Raw genomic sequence first — 22,695 nt, 5'->3', positions numbered from 1 at the left:
ATGCTGCCACATCCTCTTATTTTGTAAGGCTACATTCCCTCTCTCTCAAACCCTTCCTCCTCTAATTAGTGCAAACTCTCTGTACAGTCCTAGTTATTCAATTCACCAGGACAATGGCCCCAGCACAGTTCAAGTGAAACTCATCTCACTGGAACAACCCCTTTCTACACTACTATTGGTGCCAGTGCCACACAAACTGAAACTCATTCCACCTACATCAATCTTTAAGCCATGCATTTAACTTAATTTACCCTATGCCAGTTCGCCCGTGGCTCAGATAGTAATCCAGAGGGTTTCAGCTTGAAGGTTCTGTTTTGTAATTTGGCTCCTAAGATTTATTAAGCTGTGAAGTAATATAGGAAGTAATGTGATGGGTGCTGAAGAAATTGGCCCTGACTTGTAAGGCTTCTTCAGAAATCATAAATCCCAAATATAGGTGTAGTGTTAGGCACTATCATTGGAATAATGCAATGACTTGGAGAATGAACAGAGAGACACCGAGCAAGACACTTTGAAAGTGGAAGGGAAGAAGAGTTCATAACGAATCATTATTCCACAGTAGCAGCTAATGCTGTCCAGGCTATCCCTTAGTACCCTGTGTTGGATTCCGTGGGTGAACCAGCATTAATGGAAGATCTGCAAAATGCATTTAGACATAGTAAAAAAAAAAGCCTGTGGCCACAATGATATTCTAGCTGAGGTCTTCAAAGCTGGAGAACCTTTGCTCTGTCAGGAAATACAGTATGCTGAGTTGAAGTAGCTGTAGTTGAATAGTCATAGAGATGTACAGCAAGGAAACAGACCCTTTGGTCCAACTCAGATATCCTAAATTAATCTAGTCCCATTTGCTAGCACTTGGCCTACATCCCTTTAAACACTTCCTATTCCTATACTTATCCAGATGCCTTTAAAATGTTGTTTGTACCAGCCTCCACCACTTCCTCTGGCAGCTCATTCCATACACGTACCACCTTCTGTCCCTTAGGTCCCTTTTAAATGTTTACCCTCTCACTATAAACCTATGCCCTTTAGATTCCCCCACTGTAGGGAAAAAAGCCTTGTCTATTTAATGTAACCATGCCCCTCATGATTTTATAAGCCTCTATAAGGTCACCCCTCAGTCTGTGACGCTCCAGGGAAAACAGCTCCAGCCGATTCAGTCTCTCCCTATAGCTCAAACTCTCCACCCTGGCAACGTCCTTGTAAATCTTTTCTGAATCCTTTAAAGTTTCACAACATTCTTCCTATAGAAGAAAGACCAGATTAGCACATAATATTCCAAAAGTGGCCTAACTAATGTGTTAAAGCTGTGTGATATGACTGTGAGATTTTTGACCATGTTTCTTTGTTTTATTCTCCTTTTTTGTAAGAAGGGCTGTAATGTTTAAATTTTTTTAACTTCGTTTCTTTCTTTTTCTGCTTTGTACCTGAGATTTTGAACCTAGGTACCTTTGTACCTAAGATGGTGCTGTAAGTGGCGACTTGTAAACTTTTCACTGAACTGAGTACATGTAACAATAAACCTAATTCAATTCAACCTTACTAAACATGTGAAGGTCAGGTGAATCTTAGCTCAGAATCATGATTGGATATTATTTAATGCTCCATATCCTAGTAGTTACCAAGCAGCAACCTCTACGTCTGGTGTAGTTGATGAGATATGCTATTTGAAGCTGTATTCACTGACCTTGACCATTTGTTTGAGTTCATTGAACTTTTTTCAGTGCTGCATCCTAGTCCTTTGGTTTTGACCTTGTCAATTCCTATGGATGCTGCATATTTCTCCTCAACCCTAAGGCTTCAGTGCCAAAGTTTGAAAATGTGGAATGACACACCATCTTCTTCTCAGTCAGAATTACTTGTAGAATGAAATCCAGTACCTCCTCCAGCCACAATACCTCTCCTATGTGTGAAGATTGGAACTTCAACTCACGTTAGCCTCTTACAATTTTTGTATCCTTGCTGAGGCTTACTAGTTAGTGTTGTAGACTATAACTCTAGTAATGAATGGGCAGCATTAAATTGATGTGCATTGTACATTGAAAGCACCAGACAAGTTAGTTCCGCATTATAATTTCTGTGGCTGTTTCAGGGCATTATTGAATTTTATAAATATATTGTGGTGCTATTATTAATTTTCAAACAGTATTTTGAAAATATCAAAAGCAGATTTGACTTTTTAAACTTAAAAGTTAATATTTCTCTGGAGTATGTTTATGCTTTAATGTACTGAAATTTATTATTCTTTTAAGTTGAGTGGGAGCAAGAACAAAATAATTACCATGATTAGATTTAAAAATCTTTTTGTGACTGTTCCAGAATTTGTTTTAGACATTTACTAAAATGCTTATGTATGAATTAATATATCAGAATTGTAAATGTATTAATTAGTATGCTGATTTATTTTCCAAAGTTGTGCGTTTGTATGAACTGCTTAACAGAATGCTTCTATGTATTCAGTGTCTGATTTTATTCATACATCGACATGATTGCAGGCTCCAAAGAAAATGATGGCGACAAGTAAACACCAATCAGTCACTAGTCACTCCTTGGCTAGCTTGGGGCAGCTCTCCAGTCAAGTTTCAGCTTCTCCCTTTGGTAGTCAGACTCTGCCAAGTTCTGTTTCTAATGATGGCATACAACAGCCCCATATACCCAACTTATTGAGCAATACAGGGATCCATAGCAAAACTACATGTGTGGGTGAGTAAGGGAAATTTCAGTGTAATTGTATGGATGGAAATTGCAACAAGACCCACCGCCTTTTATTTTCATTTTTTTTTGTGTTTCATTGTTTTTTGTTGTGTTTTTATACACAGGGTGTACTTGTATAATGAATATACTGTAAAAGTGTTGTAATGAGGCACCTAGAAATATGGGTAAAATAAATGATAGTGCTGTAAACTTGCAAAATATGCATATTGCCTGAAGTAGACAATAAATGATTAAGCATTTGAATAGAGAAAGCATGAATTAGTATTTCAGTTGCAAAGTCTGCATGAAATCTCAAATTGGCTACATTTTTCAATAATACTGAGATAAAAAAAAGGGCAGACAATGTATACGAAAACATTATTTGTTAAATGTAGATTGAAGATAAAAATTGTAGAAAATTCAGAAATTAGGATAAAATTCAAAATCCAAATCAATTGTAATTCAAAGGAGTAGCATGTCAAGGAAATAATTGGCACTTTTTAAATCAACAGGAGCTAAACAATGGAACAGAGGAACCTTGGAGTTCAGGTGCACGGTTCTCTGAAAGTGGAGGCACAGGTAGACAAGGCAGTGAAGAAGGCTTTTGATACACTAGCCTTCATCAGTCAGGGCGTTGAGTATAGAAGTTGGGAAGCTATGTTGCAGATTGTACAGGATGTTGGTGAGGTTGCACTTGGAGTATTGTGTTCAGTTTTGGTCACCTTGCTTTGGAAGGAAGTTATTCAACTGGAAAGAGCGCAGAAGAAATTTACAAGGATGTTGTCACAGCTCAATGGTCTGAGTTATTATAAGAAGAGGTTGGACAAACTAGGACTTTGTTCTTTAGAGCGTAGGAGATGATGGTGAGGATCTTATAGAAATGTATGGGATCATGAGATCATGCCTCATGAGAGGCATGGATAATGAGAATGCATTCAGTTTTTATTCCAGGGTTGGGCAATCGAGGACTTGAGAGCATCAGTTTAACTGAGAGGGAAAAGAATAAAAGGGAACCTGAGAGGCAACTTTATTGCACAGAAAGTGTTAATGCACATGGAATGACCTGCCAGCAGAAGAGTTTGAGGCGGGTGCATTAACAACATTTAAAAGGTATTTGGACAAACACATGGATAGGAAAGCTTTAGAAGGAAAAGGGGTCAACTTCAAGGAAATGGGGTTAGTGTGGGTGGACATTTTGGTAAGTATGGAACAGTTTGGGCCTAAGGGCTTGTCTCCGTGCTGTAGGACTCTATGACTCTCTAATATCAGGTCAAAGCAAACTGAAACTTTTAAAAATTCATGAAGACAGATAATGGTTTTCCTGTGAAATACTTTGGCTTCTTACTTCCTGAAAGTGTCACGTCATGTTGTGTAGGATGTATAAGTAAAAAATGTACTTTCTCCCATGGTGTCTTGGCACATGTATTATGTCAAAGTTTTCTATTAAATGTAACTTGAATGTAAAATGAATTAGGTCTTTTTGACTTTTACTTTCCTTTAGTGGAGAATAAACAAAAGAAATATTATTCATTTTTTGATCCATATTTGAGGAAAAAGTTTGACAAAATGGCTTTTCCTAGTGTTTTCTCTTGCTTTCTAATAGTACATCTATTAAAAAATTGCCTTTAGAAAGATGTAGCCATTTACAGCAGTAACATCTTCCGTGTTACAATATGCATGTATCTAACTAAAGCAACTGTTTCTAAAAAGATTAGGAATGCTTTTTGACATGTATGAACCAAATGAATTGCAACTGTTTGTTTAAATCCATTTATACGGTATTTCTTAAACATAAGGTGTATTAGGAACAGCTATGAAGGTTATGTGACTCTTATTGTCACGACACTGAATTTCAGCAGAATTGAGGCACATAATGTATTTTATTTTGTTTTAATGAACATTACCATCAGAGAGGTAAGTATAGGTTTTCGTTAAGATTTTTAAAATTAGTTGCGTGAAAATATATATGAAGCCTTTGTATTGTGTCTTGGAGATTTTCTATAATGATGTACAGTATAGAGTTTATCAACTCAGAAATAGAATTCCCTATGATTAGTTATAAGTTGAACAACTAATTAAAGGCAAACGCCTTGTTTCTTTAGTAAATTAGCAAATTTAACATGCTCTATGATACTATTTCTTTAAGTGTACTTTACAAAGTTGTGTTCTATATTTCTGTATATTACAGCTGCGCAAATGAATGACAGCCAACTTCACAAAACAGCTGGTACTTTACAACAACACTTGGGACAGCTGCATTCACTGCAGGATAAGATGTTAGGACAGCCAGAGATGCAGAAAATTTCACAAGTAAGTTGCCTTTATGGTGTCGTTTTTCCGTCCGATGCAATTTTACAATTGTTATGCTATCAGCTTGTCTTGATAATAAGTTAAGCAAAATACAGTACCTTAAAATGTGGCTGTCAATTATGAATTTTAATAATTATTGAATATGTAAGTAATCTTCCCAAAAGAAGCAGTGAAATTATGACAAAACTTTTATATATTTTTCCCTTAATAGTTAAGCTTAGAGTCATAGAGATGTACAGCACGGAAATAGACCCTTCGGTCCAACTTGTCCATGCAGACCAGCTTAAATGTAGTGAATAGTTGATGTGTCAATATTAGAATAAACTTTTAAAAACTTACTTCATAAAGAAAACTTCACTATTTACAAAGCCACATTCAATACAATATTTTTATGGATTGCTCCAATGTCTTTGCATCAGAATATTAAATGAGATGTCAATTGAAAGGATTCTCCTTATATTACAAAAAGTAATTTGTTTTTTTTTCGTATGTATCTGCTTTTGTAGTTTTGAATGTGAGAAATATGCAAAATTCTTTCTGTACAAGATGTTTAGTAAAAATGTAGTTGTCAGAAAGATTCATGGAAAATGCAAAGAATGATATTCTATTTAAAATTATCGTGAATTTGCTAACAATTTGAACTATTTAATTATTTTAAATATTTTCTCATATGCAATATGAAAATATTCATTTACTCTAATGGTATATCTTCAAGAGATTGAGTTGCCATAAATTGGTATTTACTTTTCAAAACACCACAGTAAACTGAGCAGGTCTAAAATTCTACCTTGAATAACTTCTTAGCTAGTTCAGTCAAACATGCTTAATATTCAGATATTAGAAAGGAGCTTTTTCTTTACATTGAACACCAGCTTGGTTTGCTATTGTTCAGCAAACTGAAATCTATTTATTGATTGACTGATTGTTTCCAAGTGGATTAGAAAGCTGTAATTTGAAGTGGCATTCTGCAAACAAAAATTAGTGTGAACTGTTCCACAATGCCACAAGTGTATTATGATCTTTTTGGAGATAGGTTAGGCTATACTTGTCGACATATTGTTAAAGTTGCTATGTATTACTTGTATTATTTGTGATGTACATGTATATAGTTTTATGTCATTAGTTTGTTTCATTGTAGTTCGAAGGCCAAAATGTTGGACAGAAGAGACCTGCTTCAAAGCAACTTACTAAAGAAAGTTTGTATGTATATTTGTTCAACTGTTTACTGCACATTTTGTTCATGTGTATTCCTATCTAATACTTTCTATAGCTGTCTTTCTTCTGAGCCAACACTGCACATTCTTAAGTCATTGCTTCTGTTGCTCTATTCCATCACATCTCTGCCTCTGCTTTCGATGGCTTTGTCTCCTGCATATCCTTCATTATCCTCTCTTATCCCTTTGCTAATGGAAAGGGCATGTTCATGCATTGCATCTTTTTCAACTATAAAAAAGCTTGGGGCACAGCTAATCTTAGTGGGCGGCACGGTGGCACAGCAGTTAGCACTGCTGCCTCACAGCGCCTGAGACCCGGGTTCAATTCCCGCCTCAGGCGACTGACTGTGTGGAGTTTGCACGTTCTCCCCGTGTCTGCGTGGGTTACCTCCGGGTGCTCCGGTTTCCTCCCACCATCCAAAGATGTGCAGGGTCAGGTGAATTGGCCATGCTAAATTGCCCGTAGTGTTAGGTAAGGGCTACATGTAGGGGTATGGGTGGGTTGTGCTTCGGCGGGTCGGTGTGGACTTGTTGGGCCGAAGGGCCTGTTTCCACACTGTCATGTAATGTAATGTAATGTAATGTAATCTAATCTAATCTAATCCTTGGTGCTTTCCCTATGGCAAGGCTTTGGCCAATCAAAGGAGGTGATTTTCCTAGTTTGGATTCAAACAAATCCTTAACTCTAACTGTTCCCTGTTGCATTCCCAATCTGTCCCCTTGGTAACCAAGCAACACCTTCTTCACATGTAGATTAATTTGTTGCTGCCTCTGAGATTTGGTATTTTTGTATTTCATTCCTGAGACTGCAAGCCAAAAAGCTTCAACTGCATGTCTCTCTTTTGTTAGTAGTTCTCAAGATTTTGTGTTGTGGGTCCATAGTTACATAACTAGGTCAGACTAATATTAGTAACTTTTTGTAGAAAAATATCCAATAGGCATGGACAAAACCTTCAATCAATCAGTCTGTTTGGATTCATACAAATGTCTCAGTGCAGACCTATTGTGGTACTAAATGCTCCCTTCTTTTAACAATTTAATTAATTAAGCTATGAAAATCTTCTCCACAGAAACATAACTTGAATATAAATATATACCACATCATTCCTCAATATATATTTGAAAAGCTATGGGCCTAATTAAACCCACTACCCTAGTGCAAAAAGTGTAGTCAGTAGTTTTTTGGGAGGCACACAGCTATCATGCAGTACATTTCATTGAATGATTCTAGCCATTGAAATAGGCTAGATAAATGTGCAAGTTATTTTTAAACTGTAAATTAACAAGTTGTCTCATTTGATCGTTGCTTTTTATGTTTTTACTTAAGGATTCTTCAGCAATTACAAGAAGAACAAAGAAATGTTCTACAACCTGACTATAAAACACCCTTCAGTTCGCTAGGGGATGCCATGCAACGGCTTCTTCCATATCATGTGTTCCAAGGGAATCTGCCTTCCCAAGAGGAATTTCAGAGAGGTAAATATTTGAATATATAAATACCATTTTGGTATAAAAAGTAGTAATTCATATTTTTATGTGGTTTCAATAGCAATATTTCAGTCTGCAAAAATTAGGAATTATTTATTCCTAGTCTTTTATAAGTTCTTTGTGCTCTGATTGCTTAATTACCCACTATAACTGTATGGTTCTTCTGGAGTTTATGGCAACAAATGTGAAACAGTTAGCATTTGCTTTATTGTCTGTATCCGGATAGATAAAAGTTTAAACAAAGGCAGTGAGGTGCAAATAAAGAAACTAATTTAGTACCATTTTCCTCCAAAAATGTGCACATGTGCACCCTTCTGGTGCTGGATGCCATTTATATGCAGGTGCTCGCATAGTGAGCATCTACTGAAAGAAATCATGGTAGGCAGTTGCACTTTCAGTCAGCGTTGGTACTGATTTGAGACCAGCATTTCCATTTTGGCACTCAGTACTCACAAATAATGCCCTCTGTTAACCTTGCAGACTGAAAATGCCTTGACCAGTGCTATTTACAGGGATCATTAACTACATTTAAGTTAGTTGCTGTCTGATTTTTGTTAGCTGTTTCTATGATAATAGAGGTGTTTGGTGCTTTATATGATTGTTAAGTAGCTAAGGTTTATAGGAGTTTAAATAGGAGTATGATAAGTGTTGAAGGACTTTGATCTTAATTTACACAATTACACAGGATTCTACACAATGGCTTCTCCCGGACATGGTGCAGCAGCCTGCGTTTCCCCTGTGCATGAGTCAGATTGGGAGGAAAAGGGTCAACACAGAGAGGTGCAAGCCACTAGAAGAGGGAAGAGGTGGACAAACAATCCTCTAGAAGGACCCCTTCTTGAACCTCAGTGGGGAAATCGTGTGCTGGATGTCTCCACTTGACTAGGGATATCTTCACTGAAATCTGCCAGCTATTGCGGCCTCAATGCAGGACAAGGACAATGTTGTTACTGGCTCTGAAGACCATGAATGTTTCTCCATCTGGTTCTTCCACCATGTATTAATTGTGACATCTTACAGTTTTGCACTGACCTTTTGTATGAGGCAAGTCATAGATGTTCTGTATTCCAAGAGAGCTGAGAACATTTCATTTTCTGTTGTCAGAGAGAAGCAGGTGTATAAGCACGTTGCACCATGTGGATTGCAATCTTCCAAAGATGCGGGGTGCTGCTGCATGCACATTTGCAGAATGTCATTTCAGCTCCTTATGTTGAACTGGTGTGCAACTGTTCAAGCAGCAGCCATGAAACCTTAATTCTGTTGCCATCCACTACGCCATCTGCATTTAGGCCCTCATGACCAGAGTTTTGCTTCTGGGTGGCAAAAGCTACCCTTTGACAAGATGGTTGCATTCTGGTGTCCTGAATTCTTGTCATATTTAGCAGAGCAAGATTCACAGTAGTCTGTGTGCATCAAAACTTCACCAACACAAATAGATTGCTCTTGCTACCAGTAGTATGGAGACCAGCTACAGGAGGGGAGGAGTAGACGGGAAAGTGAAGAAGTAACAACGAAGACCATCTCTGGTTGGATTGTCTGATCAAGTCATCTTACTGCACTGTGAGGAAACGTAACCCAATTCCTATTTACCTCCATCCAACTCTATTTTGCCAATGTGATATCACACAGTCTACTTAGTCACAAAGTAAGTTATGGAAAAAAAAGTCACCACAAAATAAACATTCCAAACTAATTTTATCTTTCAAGCTGTGCCATGCTGCATATAAATGTCAACTGATCATCTTTGTTCATTCTCTGTGTGCTTCTATGCCTTTGTTTGTCCGTGTGTTTTATGCAATGGCTGCTGGATGTTTGGTGGACAGCACCTGGCTTTTAGTGGGAGAGACTCCGGATGACTTTGCAAGATAACCGTAAATAGCTTTAAGCATAGAACGCCAGTTTAGGAACGAGAGGGAATAGATTGGGCTGGTTGGCATGGATTGTTGGAGTTGCAGTGGTAGAAGGATGAATGCTGTCATTTTGCAAGGGTGAAAACTCCTGGAGCTCATTTTCTCGAATGAGATGCCATTATTATGTGTTCCTCACATTAGAGTTACCATCAAGGTGACCTACAGCATCTGCTTCAGCCATAACGTGTTTATGAGTTGCAGTTTAGCTTTAAGTAGTATTTTAACTTGTACTAGCCTCTCACGATGTTGCAACCTCTACTCAGTTGTGTAGCTTATCAGTAGCACATTTAGTGCTAGCTGCAAGTATGACGAAGTGGCATGAAGTTTGTATCAGCCTGATCAGAAGAAGTGGGCACAAAGTATTTTTGCATTGTGGCCTTTGACTTGTTTTCAAGCCTTGTTCAATTTTGTGCTCACTGTTATAGTTAAGTTTTGTAAAACCAAATATGAGTTCGGGTGCATTGGTAGCAGAGAAAGATCGGGGACATACATTGCGGTGAGCAGGATTTGAGCAGCTTCCTCTCCTAAAGTACCCAAAGTATAAGCAAAATTTTCCCTTTTCTTATAAAACGTGCTGGACTTATGTCAAACTCACCTTATTGCCCGCCTATCAACTCATTAGGAGCTGACAGGCAAGCAAGGGCAAATATTCTTGCCACCAGTAGCTACTGACCATTCAAAGGCCAGCATTTTCAGAATCCTAAAGTCAGCCATTTAAGGCCTATTCCTCAGGGGATCCAGTGATGAGAAGGTAAGTATTTTTATTTTTTGTCACAGTAGGGATCATAGGGAGAAGGGATGTTAGGGAGTTGGAGGCAAGGGTAATGGGATGACTTTTGGAGCCATCCCTTTGTCCTCCAATCTGTTCCTCCACCTGAACCTTTTAGGCATGTCCCCATGGTTCTCAATTAGGAAACTGGAATCTTTTCTCACTTGCCAGAGAGTTAGCATGTTGAAGTCCTTAAATGGCCATTAATTGACCACTTAATTTGCTCCCTACCTCCTTACAAATGTCAGTTGCAAACCAACCAATTAAAAAGAAATGGGACCCTACAATGATAATACGCTTTCAGCAGCCTAAACACCTGAGGTGTTGATTTTACATAGTAACTGCAGTTGAAACTGCAGTTATTTTCCTGAAGAAGAGAGCATAGACCCAGGAGACAGGTAAGTTTGCTTATTTTGGATAGGGTGAAATTGGACATGAAAGGAAGGGGAGCAAAAGGCTGAGGGTATTGGAGGTAGGAAAAGGAGGCACAAAGGTGATGGGGTGGGAGATAACATCTTTTCGGGTGGCACATCAGCTCTAGTGCTCACAGGTCACCTCCCAAGGGTGTACATGGTTTCATTCCATATTATCATCAATTTGGTTTAAAAAAAAGCCCTTCCACTTTTGCCAGTGCACTGGGTTGGTAGTGGGTGGGAACATGGGCTAGCTACCTGTCATTTTTTATGTGTCTATCCCCTCCCATACCCCAAACCTGCCAAAAAACACACCGATGGTCACTGTAAAATCCTGCACTACCTGTTGATACTTTTTTGCTATTATAAGGTACACAGTTAAGTTGTTCATCACAGATTTGAAACAAATACTACAGCCATTTTAGCCATTTTGAACATTTGCAGTTTGGTGGGGAGATGGTGGCATAGTGGTAATGTCATTGGACTAATAATCCAGAGTCCCAGGCTGGTGCCTTGGGAACGCTGTTTTACATCCCATAACAATAGCTGGTGCAATTTAAATTCAATTAATAAATCAGGATTTGTAAACTGAGTCACAATAATGGTGGCCATGACAACTACTGGCTATTGTTTTAAAAACTGACCTGGTTCACTAATTTCCTTTGGGAAGAATATCTGCCATCCTTACCTGGTCTGACTCTTAACTGCCCTGAGTTCAAGGGCAATTAGAAATGGGCAACAATCTTCACACCCTTTGAAAAAATCAAGAAAACTTTAAAAGAGAGATAATGTTATTTTGCTGCTGCACTCTTATTCAATCAATTCCTTGCAGGCTTCAGGCATAGCTTGGTTTTTGCATTTTTTTGATTTTTCTGCAGCTTCCTATTTTCTGTTTGAGATGGCTTGGTGGCAGTTGCAATTTATATTTCAACAACACAGTTTTTAAGATGGATATCCTGTTGGGTAAACCTGTCTATGTGCTGATTATAGAGAAGGAAGAAGAGGATCTGAGGAGACTTAAAAGGGAGGTCTGTTTGCACTGAAGTAGTCTTGCCGCATTCGCTCTTACCTCACATTTCACATCTCCTTCATAAAACTTTCATGGTGCGAACAGCTCTTCCCGTGGCTGTCAAGGTAACCACAGCCTTTAACTTCAATGCTACTGGATCCTTTCTAGCAACGGCAGGGAAATATGCCAAATTGCACAACCAGCGCTTCTCCAAGTAGATGACAGATGCCTTTCTTGGCAGAGCTTGTTCTTTTTCTGAATGAAAATAGATAGCAAGAGAGATGACTGCTGCTCATTCTCCTATTATGAAAGATATATTGATGATGCATTTAGAACATAGAACAATACAGCACAGAACAGGCCCTTTGGCTCTCGATGTTGTGCCGACCTGTGAATTATTCTCAGCTTGTCCCCCTACACTATCCCAAAATCATCCATGTGCTTATCTAAGGATTGTTTAAATCTCCCTGATGTGGCTGTTGACTACATTAGCAGATAGGGCATTCCCTTACCACTCTCTGCGTAAAGAACCTGCCTCTGACATCTGTCTTAAATCTATCACCCCTCAATTTGTAGTTATGCCCCCTCGTACAAGCTGACGTCATCATCCTAGGAAAAAGTATTTCACTGTCTACAGTATCTAATCCTCTGATCTTCTTGTATGTCTCTATCAAATCACCTCTTAGCCTTCTTCTTGCCAATGAGAACAGATTCAAATCTCTCAGCCTTTCCTCATAAGACCTTCCCTCCAGACCAGGCAACATCCTGGTGAATCTCCTCTGCACCCTTTCCAATGCTTCCACATCCTTCCCGAAATATGGGGACCAGAACTGTACACAATATTCCAAGTGTGGCCGCACCAGCATTTTGTATAGTTGCAGCATGATATTGCGGCTCCGGAACTCGATCCTTCTACAACTGAAACCTAACACACCGTATGCCTTCTTAACAGCACTATTCACCTGGGTGGCAACTTTCAGGGATCTATGTACATGGACTCCAAAATCCCTCTGCACATCCACACTACCAAGAATCTTTCCATTGACCCAGTACTCTGCCTTCCTGTTATTCTTCCCAAAGTGCATCACCTCACATTTAGCTGTGTTGAACTCCATTTGCCACCTCTCAGCCCAATTCTGCAGTTTATCCAAGTCCTCCTGCAACCTGTAACATTCTTTCATACTGTCCACTACTCTATCGACTTTAGTGTCGTCTGCAAATTTACTAATCCATCCACCTATGCCTGTGTCTAAGTCATTTATAAAAATGTCAAACAGCAGTGGTCCCAAAACAGATCCTTGTGGCACACCACCAGTAACTGGACTTCAGGCTGAATATTTTCCATCAACCACCACTCGCTGTCTTCTTTCAGAAAGCCAGTTTCTAATCCAAACTGCTAAATCACCCTCAATTCCATGCCTCTGCACTTTCTCCAACAGCCTATCATGTGGAATCTTATCAAAGGCTTTACTGAAGTCCATGTATACCACGTTAACTGCCCTACCCTCATCTACATGCTTGGTCACCATCTCAAAAAACTCAATGAGGTTTGTGAGACATGAGCCCTTGACGAAACCATGTTGACCGTCTGAGATCAAATTGTTGCTTGCTAGATGATTATAAATCTTATCTCTTATAATCCTTTCCAAAACCTTTTCTACAACAGAAGTAAGGCTCACTGGTCTATAATTACCTGGGTCATGTCTATTGCCCTTCTTGAACAAGGGCACAGCATTTGCAATCCTCCAGTTCTCTGGTACCAAACCTGTAGACAATGACGACTCAAATATCAAAGCCAAAGGCTCTGCTATCTCCTCCCTAGCTTCCCAGAGAATCCTCGGATGAATCCCATCTGGCCCAGGGGACTTGTCCACTTTCACTCCTTCTAGAATTGATAACACCTGTTTGTAACTAACCTCGATCCTTTCAGGTCTAATATCTCGTACCTCATTCTTCTCCTCAACAATATTCTCCTTTTCCTGAGTGAAAACCAATGAGAAATGTTCGTTTAGTACCTCTCCGAACTCTACAGGATCCACACTCAACTTCCCACTTCTGTCTTTGATTGGCCCAATTCCTACCCTAATCATCCTTTTATTCCTCACATACCTATAGAACGCTTTAGGATTCTCCTTTATGCTGTTTGCTAAAGACTTCTCGTGTTCTCTCTTTGCTCTTCTTAACTCTATCTTTAAATCCTTCCTAGCTGATGTGTAACTCTCCATCGCCTCATCTGAACTATCCTGCATCATCAACACATAAGCCTCCTTCTTCTTCGTAACACAATTTCTGTTGTAAACCACGATTCCCTTACCTTATCACTTCCTCCGTGCCTGACAGGGACATTCTTGTCAAAGATATGCAATTTCTGTTCCTTAAACCAGCTCCACATTTCCATTGTCTGCATCCCCTGCATTTTGCTACCCCATTCTATGCATCCTAATTCTTGCCTAATTGCATTATAATTGCCCTTGCCCCATCGATAACTCTTGACCTGTGGCATGTACCTATCCCTTTCCATCGCTAAACTAAACATAACTGAATTATGGTCACTCTCTCAAAAGTGCTCACCTACAACTAAATCAAACACCTGGCCTGGTTTATTACCAAGCACCAGATCTAGTGTGGCCTTCTCTCTTGTCGGCCCTTCGACATACTGTGTCAGAAAACCCTCCTGTACACATTGGACAAAAACTGATCCATCCGACGTACTAGAGTTATTTGTGGCTATATAGGCCTCTATTCTGCACTTCTGGCTGTAAAACAAGGTTAACACAACTAAGTTAGTCTTTGAATTGGAGGCACAAAGTTGTGGATATGCTTGCTTCCTATCTTTGTATGATCCTGATTTCTTGATCTTGAAGTTATTATTTGGAGAGACAATAGTGCTGAAAAGCAATTCTAGGTCTCTAACGAGTTAAACAGTGTTATAGCTCTTTCAGCCCAACTATAACTGGAAGAAAAAAATGCTATATATTCAAAAGCAAATATGAATGCCTAGTCAAAATGTTCAACAGAGAATTGAACTTAAGACCTCTGCTACTGGGGGTTACAAAGTAGATCATGCAATGGCCCCACTCTGTGCATATTCTACAGTTCACTTAGTCTTCAAATATCAGTTCATAGAGATAGATAATGGACTTGTTTTCAAACTTTGCAAGTTGATAGATGTTTGTACGTAATGGTCTCAAGTCATCATGCTATGTAAGGTTCTGTTTATGACCTGAGCAGCTGAAGGAGGGCCCAAACTAGTCTTGTGCACTTAAAAAAAGCAATGAACAGATGCTAGAATGCTGTGCATTCTGAGTAATGTTGAACTAAGCTTCATGTGAGATATAGCATGCAATGTATGGCAGTACTGTAAAATAATACAAAATGTGAGCAATATTTATCAAAGACCAGTATTTTTCATTCTCATTTTCTCCCACCTTCATTCAGGTGACAACATTTATTCTTTATGCTGTTACCATCCACATTACTATGTGGCAGCTCTTCAATATTGAGTGACCCTTAATTCCCTAGCTGATTTGCTGTGTTTCAGGTTACAGTTTAAGTGAATATCATAGTTTTGTGTTAATTCCTTTTGATCCATTGCATTTTAGCAGGACAGCTGTAAAAGGGCGCTTGAATTTTCCCACCTTACTAAATATGAATCCAAATAGTATCTAACTAATATGTGGTCTTAGTGCTAATGTGCTGGGACTGCATTATCAGCTTCCCAATGTCTTGAGTGTTGATGCCGGTTCTGTGACAATAGACTAATAGAATCATAGAGATATACAGCATGGAAACAGACCCTTCAGTCCAACTTGTCCATGCCGACCAGATATCCTGAATTAATCTGGTCCCATTTGCTAGCATTTGGCCCATATCCCTCTAAACCTTTCCTATTCATATACCCATCCAGGTGACTTTTAAATGTTGTGATTGTACCAGCCTCCACCATTCCTCTGGCAGCTCATTCCATACACACACCACTCGTTCCGAGAAAACGTTGCCCCTTTGGTCCCTTTTAAATCTTTCCCCTCTCACCGTAAACCTTTGCCCTTTAGTTCTGGACTCCCTCACCTCAAGGAAAAGACCTTGTCTATTTACCCTATCTGTGCCCCTCATGATTTTATAAACCTCTATGAGGTCACTCCTCAGCCTGCGATGCTCCAGGGAAAACAGCCCCAACCTCTTCAGCCTCTCTGTATAGCTTAAACACTTCACCCTGCCAACATTCTTGTAAATCTTTTCTGAACCCTTTCAAGCTTCACAACATCCTTCCTATAGGAGGGAGACCAGAATTGCACACGATATTCCAAAAGTGGCCTAGCCAATGTCCTGTACTCAGTGCTCTGACCAATAAAGGAAATTGTACCAAAAGACTTCTTCACCATCCTATCTAACTGCGACTCTACTTTCAAGAAACTATGAACCTGCACTCCAAGATCTTTGTTCAGCAACAGTCCCCAGGACCTTACTATTAAATGTATAAGTCCTGCCCTAATTTGCCCTTCCAAAATGCAGCACTTCATGTTTATCTAGAATCTGCAGATTGAGAACTCTTCTCTAACAAGCAGTACCAGTATGAGATCAAATTGGTTGAATTAAGGCAGTCAACAGTTCGGAGAAAGATAATACTTCCCATTACTTTAAATAAATCTTAGCATCAGTGTTTCAAATTCAAGTTTGTTTTGGACACCTTATCAAGTTCAGTGACACTCTGAGATCTTATTTGTAGGGATTTACCTTGTGCTATCCCAGACTATGGGAAAGTAGAGCTGGTTACATTTTTGATTTTTTTGTATGATTCTGAACTGTGTATTTATGACTTCAGCATGTGCACTTAGTTCCCTGAAGGCAGATCTAACCAACTGAATGAGGTGAAGTTTGATACAAATCATTTAATCTACATTAGTTCACATTAAGTGAACACACAGATTGGAAACAGTGAATTCGGCCAATGCAATTTAACTGTGCTTAATAATACTAAACTAAAGAATATGCTGCAATTCTCCCAAACAGTGAGTCAGTTTGCTTGACTTTAGTAAGATGTGATTTGAACTAGATATTCTTGTGTCTCACACCCATACCCCTCTGAAGGCTGACTGGACAGTTAGTGAAAAGAAACTTAATATAAGTTGTTAAGCTGCTTTATTTTCTATCAGTTGAACATAAATAACAGTTCTGATTGCTTTAATTATTTCCATCAATTCGATTTGTTTTTGTCTCTATATTATTTGCAATGAATATAGCGTACCAACCCACTTCTAACCATGCTTGAATTTAAAAATAAATTAGAACTCCTCTTGAATTCTATTCTTCATGCAATTCTTTGTTGCCTGATTGCCTGTAGTTTTCATAGTTCTGTTTTTAAAACAACATTAAATTCAATATCAGTTCTTATCGCTCCCTCACTCTCCAATCCCATCACAGAGAAAAATCGACTAGCCTAAATTGGCAATGATACTTAGAATAGAATAGAATCCCTACAGTGTGGAAACAGGCCCTTTGGCCCAACAAATTCACACTGACCCTCCAAAGAGTAACCCACCCAGACCCATTCCCCCTACCCTATATTTACCCCTGACTAATGCACCCAACCTACACATCCGTGAACACTATGGGCAATTTAGTACAGCCAATTCACCTAACCTGTACATCTTTGGACTATAGGAGGAAACCCATGCAGACACGGGGAGAATGCACCAATTCCACACACACAGTCGCCTGAGGCTGGAATCAAACCTGAGTCCCTGGCGCTGTGAGGCAGTAGCGCTAACTGCTGAGCCACTGTGCCCCCTAAGTTTGAACTTGAGTTCAAATTTAGCATTATTATAAGTATTGGTGATTGACTATCACTTATTCTCTGCAGCACTCTGGTTCAGGCACCTTATCTGGAATTTAATTAGTACTTACTATCTATGTTTCCTTTGAATTTATTGCTCTGGGAGCCAGTTTAGTTCAGTGAAAGTATTTTTGTCATATTTATGCATAGTTCCTCCCATGACAGTATAGTCTTAAACTTGAGATGTTGCAGACTTTAGCATAAAGCTTGTGTAAATTCACGATGCTTTAAAACAAATCATAACAAGTTTAAAAAAAAAATTCAAATCCTTTATTTGGAAAAATGATCAAACATTGTTGAAATGTGATAGATGGTCACTATTGTCTTATTTATTTTATGGAGATCTATCTATTAACATTAGATAGTTCACTCACACTGAAATGGTCATTTTTAATGATGTGGACAAGTGACAAAGCAGATCAACATAAAATGTTTTTAATGTTCTGTCCGCGATAGTAGTGATGTAAAGTACTGTGTGTCTCCTTTTCCAGTTATCTCCCATCAGCCAGTGATACTGCAGAATTTCTCTGCAATATATAAAGGAGAGTAGGATTGATTTCCCATTGATGATATGTATCAGGTTGATCTGGTATTGCAGATCTTTGCTACACTAAAGTAAAGCCAGCATGTGAGGATCTCTTCTTGCCATATTTTTGAAGACAATCAATATTTTATTTACAAACTGTAATAAACATTGACATTGGCATAGAACGCTAATTTTAATCTTTTTCTTAAACTAGTGGATAATGAATTTGAAGATGTCTCAGTGCAGTTGCTGAAACGTACTCAGATGATGCTCAGCAAGTATAGAAGTCTGTTATTTGAAGATGCAATGGTAAGTTGTACTGTAACATGAAAGCATTTAGTGAGCAATTAACATTCCATTTAATCCTAATTGGAAAATCACAGCAGAAAAAAATATATTTAAGAATTTTGAATGTTGAAATATGTACAAACCACCTGTAAATTATTGAATGTTGCCGATAATAGATTGTAAATGTAAATTGCATTGTGATTAACATTGAGATAAATGCATTCATACAGAAGGCTTACCTTTTGATATGCATGTATAAAGAAGAAGTGACAATATTTTTGACAAATTATAGTAACCCTTATTTGTTTGGTTTTAGCGGGTAAATCCTTCTTCTGAAATGGTTATGATTGACCGAGTGTTCAATCAGGATGAGAAAGCAGCCCTTATCCAGGACAAACGCTTTGCTTTGGAGGATTCTGGTAAGTATTTTGGCTGTCTTGATTATTGTAAAGTAACCTGAAATATGTATTTTAACATACTCAAATCTGTCATTATTTTTAAATAAAACCTTGCTGCAGTGATCAATTTGTAAAATGTTATTTTTTTTAAATATTGAAGAGAGGCAAAGCATCCTCTCTTCTTCATCCGCAGTCAGAGGTTTGCTGGTTGAAAGTCATAATGAAGGTCCTGTGCTGGCTGAGGAACAAAGGAACTCATACTTAACAAAACAGGCCATGCTGTTCTAATTGTAATAACATTAGTAGCCAGCAATAGAGATGTGATTAAAATGATTTCACAAACAGAATAGCATTTTTTTTTGTAATCATCCTAGTTAACGTGCTTTGTGTATTTATTATCATGGTGTGTTTCATTTATTAAAAGAAATGCAAATTCAGTGCACAGATTAGCTCAGTTATAAAGTTGATCATATTTCAGAAGACCAGGGTAGTAAATTGGTCTGCTGTCTCTGTCTACCACTTCTAGATTTCTTACCATGAGTGATAGGACATGTATGAGCATACTAGCATTGGTGAACATAGATGTACTAAACATAGATGACAAAATGTAAAAACATGAAATTATTCCTGCCTAAAAATGCTGAACACTAGGAATGCTAGTGTGTTCTTGATGTCGAGGATTGCTGTGACAGCAAGAATAGTATTTAAAACCTAAAAAGCTACACAAGCTAAACAATCAATTGTAGAAGAATATAGTCACTGTAACATAAGTTTCTTTTAAGGGTTGTCTTAGTCTAAAATGAAAGAGACCACTTTCAAAGATATGATATTCTGACTTTGGAATTACAAAGGAATAGATGAAAGCCTACTATAAATTGAAGCCATGCACATTTTAAATTATTATTAACTAATCTTAAGAGCTGTAACTATAGTTGTGAGTTGAAAACGTTGTTCATTACAGTCTGATGGATATTTAATTTTATACTGTAATGTTCTACTTTTTTTTCTTTTAGATGGCTATTTGGCAAACTTCTGTTGCTCCTCTACAGTTGTTGTAAAATCTGTACCTGAAACACAACCACTAACTGCAGATATGATGCCACATACATCTTTAGGCAATAGTAGCAGCGAGTCCTCACCAGCGAACGCTACTATCAACCAGAAAAATGACTCCTCACGATTAATTAATTTAGTTGTTTCTGTGACAAGGGAAGTCAAAGCAACTACAAACTCTCCAACTAGCAGTCCATGTGCTGGTAAATCCTATAGCAGCTGTAGAGCACTAAAACTAACAATCAAGCCAGAGACATCTTATGGAACTGGAACGCAAAGTAAATCTTCAAAAACTCAAGGGCGATCAGACACAGATAACCATGATGGGAAAGTTACTATTGGTTCCACATCTGGTTATGCACAGACTCAAAGCACAAAAGTTTGTGAACCTGCTGTTGAAGCTATCCAAATATGTGAAGGAGAAGAAAGTATGTCTGATGTTGAGGAAAAGCATAATAATTCTTGTGATAAAGTCACTTTGGAAGGTATAATGAAGAAAGCACCGGATGCTATTATTAATAAGATTAGTGATCCCATTAAATTGGAACATAATGAGGGTGACTCACAGTTGCCTTGGCATGACCAGCCACAAAACAGAAATGCTAAAAGTTTTCAACAGCAAGACTTAACATGTGTCCAGACTAAAGAGGCAAAAGAAGCACAATGCGACACATCACTCCATGAACATTTGGAGAGTGCAATTAATAGCATTTTGGATCTACAACAAGCTCAGAAACCTTCTGACAATACTGTCATCAAAAATAACTCACCTGAAACTCCTCATTTTTCAGCCTTAGCTCCTGTGGAGAACTATATAGACAAATGTATCCCAGATCATAATGAGGGCATCAGAGAAACAGACTCCATCTTAGAAGCAGCAGTGAATAGCATCTTGGAATGTTGATAATGTGACCATGAAGGAAGAGGAATGACAAAGATTGTCAGCTGTGTTGACAACTTATAGGGATAAAGTAGCATGTTACTCAGTATTGAGAACAGACACATAGAGTTCCTGGAAAGAGGATAAATGGAGTAGAAACTAGGAAATAGATTTATTTTGAAGCATATTAGTTTGAGTTTAGGAAGATCCATTGTAGTTTGTACTTTGAAAATAATTATGTTGGCACCAGGTGCACATTAAGTCTTTTGTTTAAAGTTGTTAAGAGATATTTAATTTTATTGAGTTTTGTTTTGAAAGCTCTAATTTCGTGTAAAATGTACTCTTCAATTTCAAGGGTGCTTTTAAGTTTGTGGTAGTAATTCATGTTTTTATTCATACATTAATGTATAAGTGTTATTTTTTGGTTCTTCTTGTCTTTCATTTTATGTAAGACGTTTTGAGAATCGAGTGCCAATAAGTTAATTTTTGAATAGTTGATGAGCAACATTCCCATTTAAATCAAAATTTAAAACTGGAACTGTTGATTTTGAAGTGAAAACCCACTTCGTCATTCATTTTCCATTTTTAATACCACTAAGTGTGATTTTTTTTAAAGGAAGGCTGCCTTAGGTCTTAAAAGACCTAAGTACAAAGTGCAGTGTGGATGTCCATATTGTGATCCTTTGGATTCTAGATTTAAGAGATGCCAATTGCATTCCCAGTTTGCAGACTTATTATTTTTGTCTTGCACATGCAACAGCAAGCTTCCATGCATAAGTGAGGAGCACAAAGTACACCATTAGATCAGTGAGGCCTTACAAACTGACTTCACAAGAAGAAACTGTCACTTATGGACGCAATGGTACAGTACCTTTTGCTTTAAATTCTCTGATTTGTGTAGTGTCCAGCTATGGTCCTCCTTAGAAATGCTTTGTACACATTTTTAAAATATTTATAAAGATTTTTTGTAAAAAAGAAAGAAAAAAGGAAATGTCAAAGTTATTTTTGTTATGTTGGTTCAGTACCTATATATAAAGCATGGTAAAACATGATCTGAATGAATTATTAAAAAATATTTTAGTTGGATGCTAACAAAACACTGAATCAACTTGTCAAATGAGCCAAAGAATTCAACAAAACCAATTTGTGTTGATCTTTTCTTCTCTTAATTTATTGAAGATTATCTGTATTCAAATTTGTAGCACTGCAGGCTAGTGGCCACCATTTCTGAATATTACAGTTTATTTGAATATTGTGTTGTAATTATTTATTTTGATATTCGTTGCACGAGAAGTAACTGAGTCTATGATAGATATACCTAGATAGTACAGTAACAGTAAGAGTCTTAGAATTCTTAAAATGATGGCAGAAGATTGGCACAAAATATTTTGAGATGTGGGATTTATTTCTTATGAAAGGAAGTATGCTTTGTGAATAGTTATTTAATTGCTGCCCTGCCAAAGATGAAACCTAATTAATTTTTGTCATGTATTTTTTAAGATTAGATGAATTGAAAAATTTGTATGCACACAGAGCAACAAAAGTCCTTGAGTTGAATCCCCAGCCTTAAAGACAATAAACTAAGAAAAAGGCATGTTTCATTGATTGTGAACTTTGAAAATGTTAAATATTTTTGGAATTTAATGTAAGAAGTGTTGAAAAAGCAAATTGAATCTGAATAATAATAATTCACCTACAACTGAGGTGCCTAATGGCTTCGTAGATAAATTGTGTTCTTGATTTGTGGTCCTGAGCCAAACAGACCAGGAAATTCCCAAGTTTGTTTAATGTAAAACAAATCAGAAATTATTCTTGACTGTATTACATTTGGGTTCAGTTCTTCCATGCCAAGAAAATTAATGAAATAAGGTAGTTTCTAGAGCACTTCTTGTGATTACTGCAGAAACATG

The 22,695-nt window shown here is 37.8% G+C and overlaps 1 protein-coding gene across 3 annotated transcripts in view; it reads left to right on the top strand.

The window, feature by feature from the left end:
• bicral (BICRA like chromatin remodeling complex associated protein) overlaps positions 1 to 22,379 on the top strand; it is a 72,648-nt gene extending 50,269 nt beyond the window's left edge. For all 3 annotated transcript variants that reach the window (XM_087991298.1, XM_043695715.2, XM_087991299.1), the window contains 7 exons: positions 2,496 to 2,703; positions 4,883 to 5,004; positions 6,143 to 6,204; positions 7,546 to 7,694; positions 18,381 to 18,475; positions 18,771 to 18,873; positions 19,866 to 22,379. In XM_087991298.1, coding sequence (XP_087847424.1) covers positions 2,496 to 2,703; positions 4,883 to 5,004; positions 6,143 to 6,204; positions 7,546 to 7,694; positions 18,381 to 18,475; positions 18,771 to 18,873; positions 19,866 to 20,809 — 1,683 coding nt within the window. In that variant the 3' untranslated portion in view covers positions 20,810 to 22,379. The remainder of the gene's footprint in view (positions 1 to 2,495; positions 2,704 to 4,882; positions 5,005 to 6,142; positions 6,205 to 7,545; positions 7,695 to 18,380; positions 18,476 to 18,770; positions 18,874 to 19,865) is intronic.
• Positions 22,380 to 22,695: the final 316 nt, after the last annotated feature.

This window comes from Chiloscyllium plagiosum, unplaced genomic scaffold (assembly GCF_037043375.1).
Source record: "Chiloscyllium plagiosum isolate Xiang-an unplaced genomic scaffold, Cpla_swu_hap1 HiC_scaffold_10, whole genome shotgun sequence".
NCBI lineage: Eukaryota > Metazoa > Chordata > Chondrichthyes > Orectolobiformes > Hemiscylliidae > Chiloscyllium > Chiloscyllium plagiosum.
Note: the sequence above shows the minus strand (reverse complement) of the source record. Positions and strands in the feature narration are given on the sequence as shown.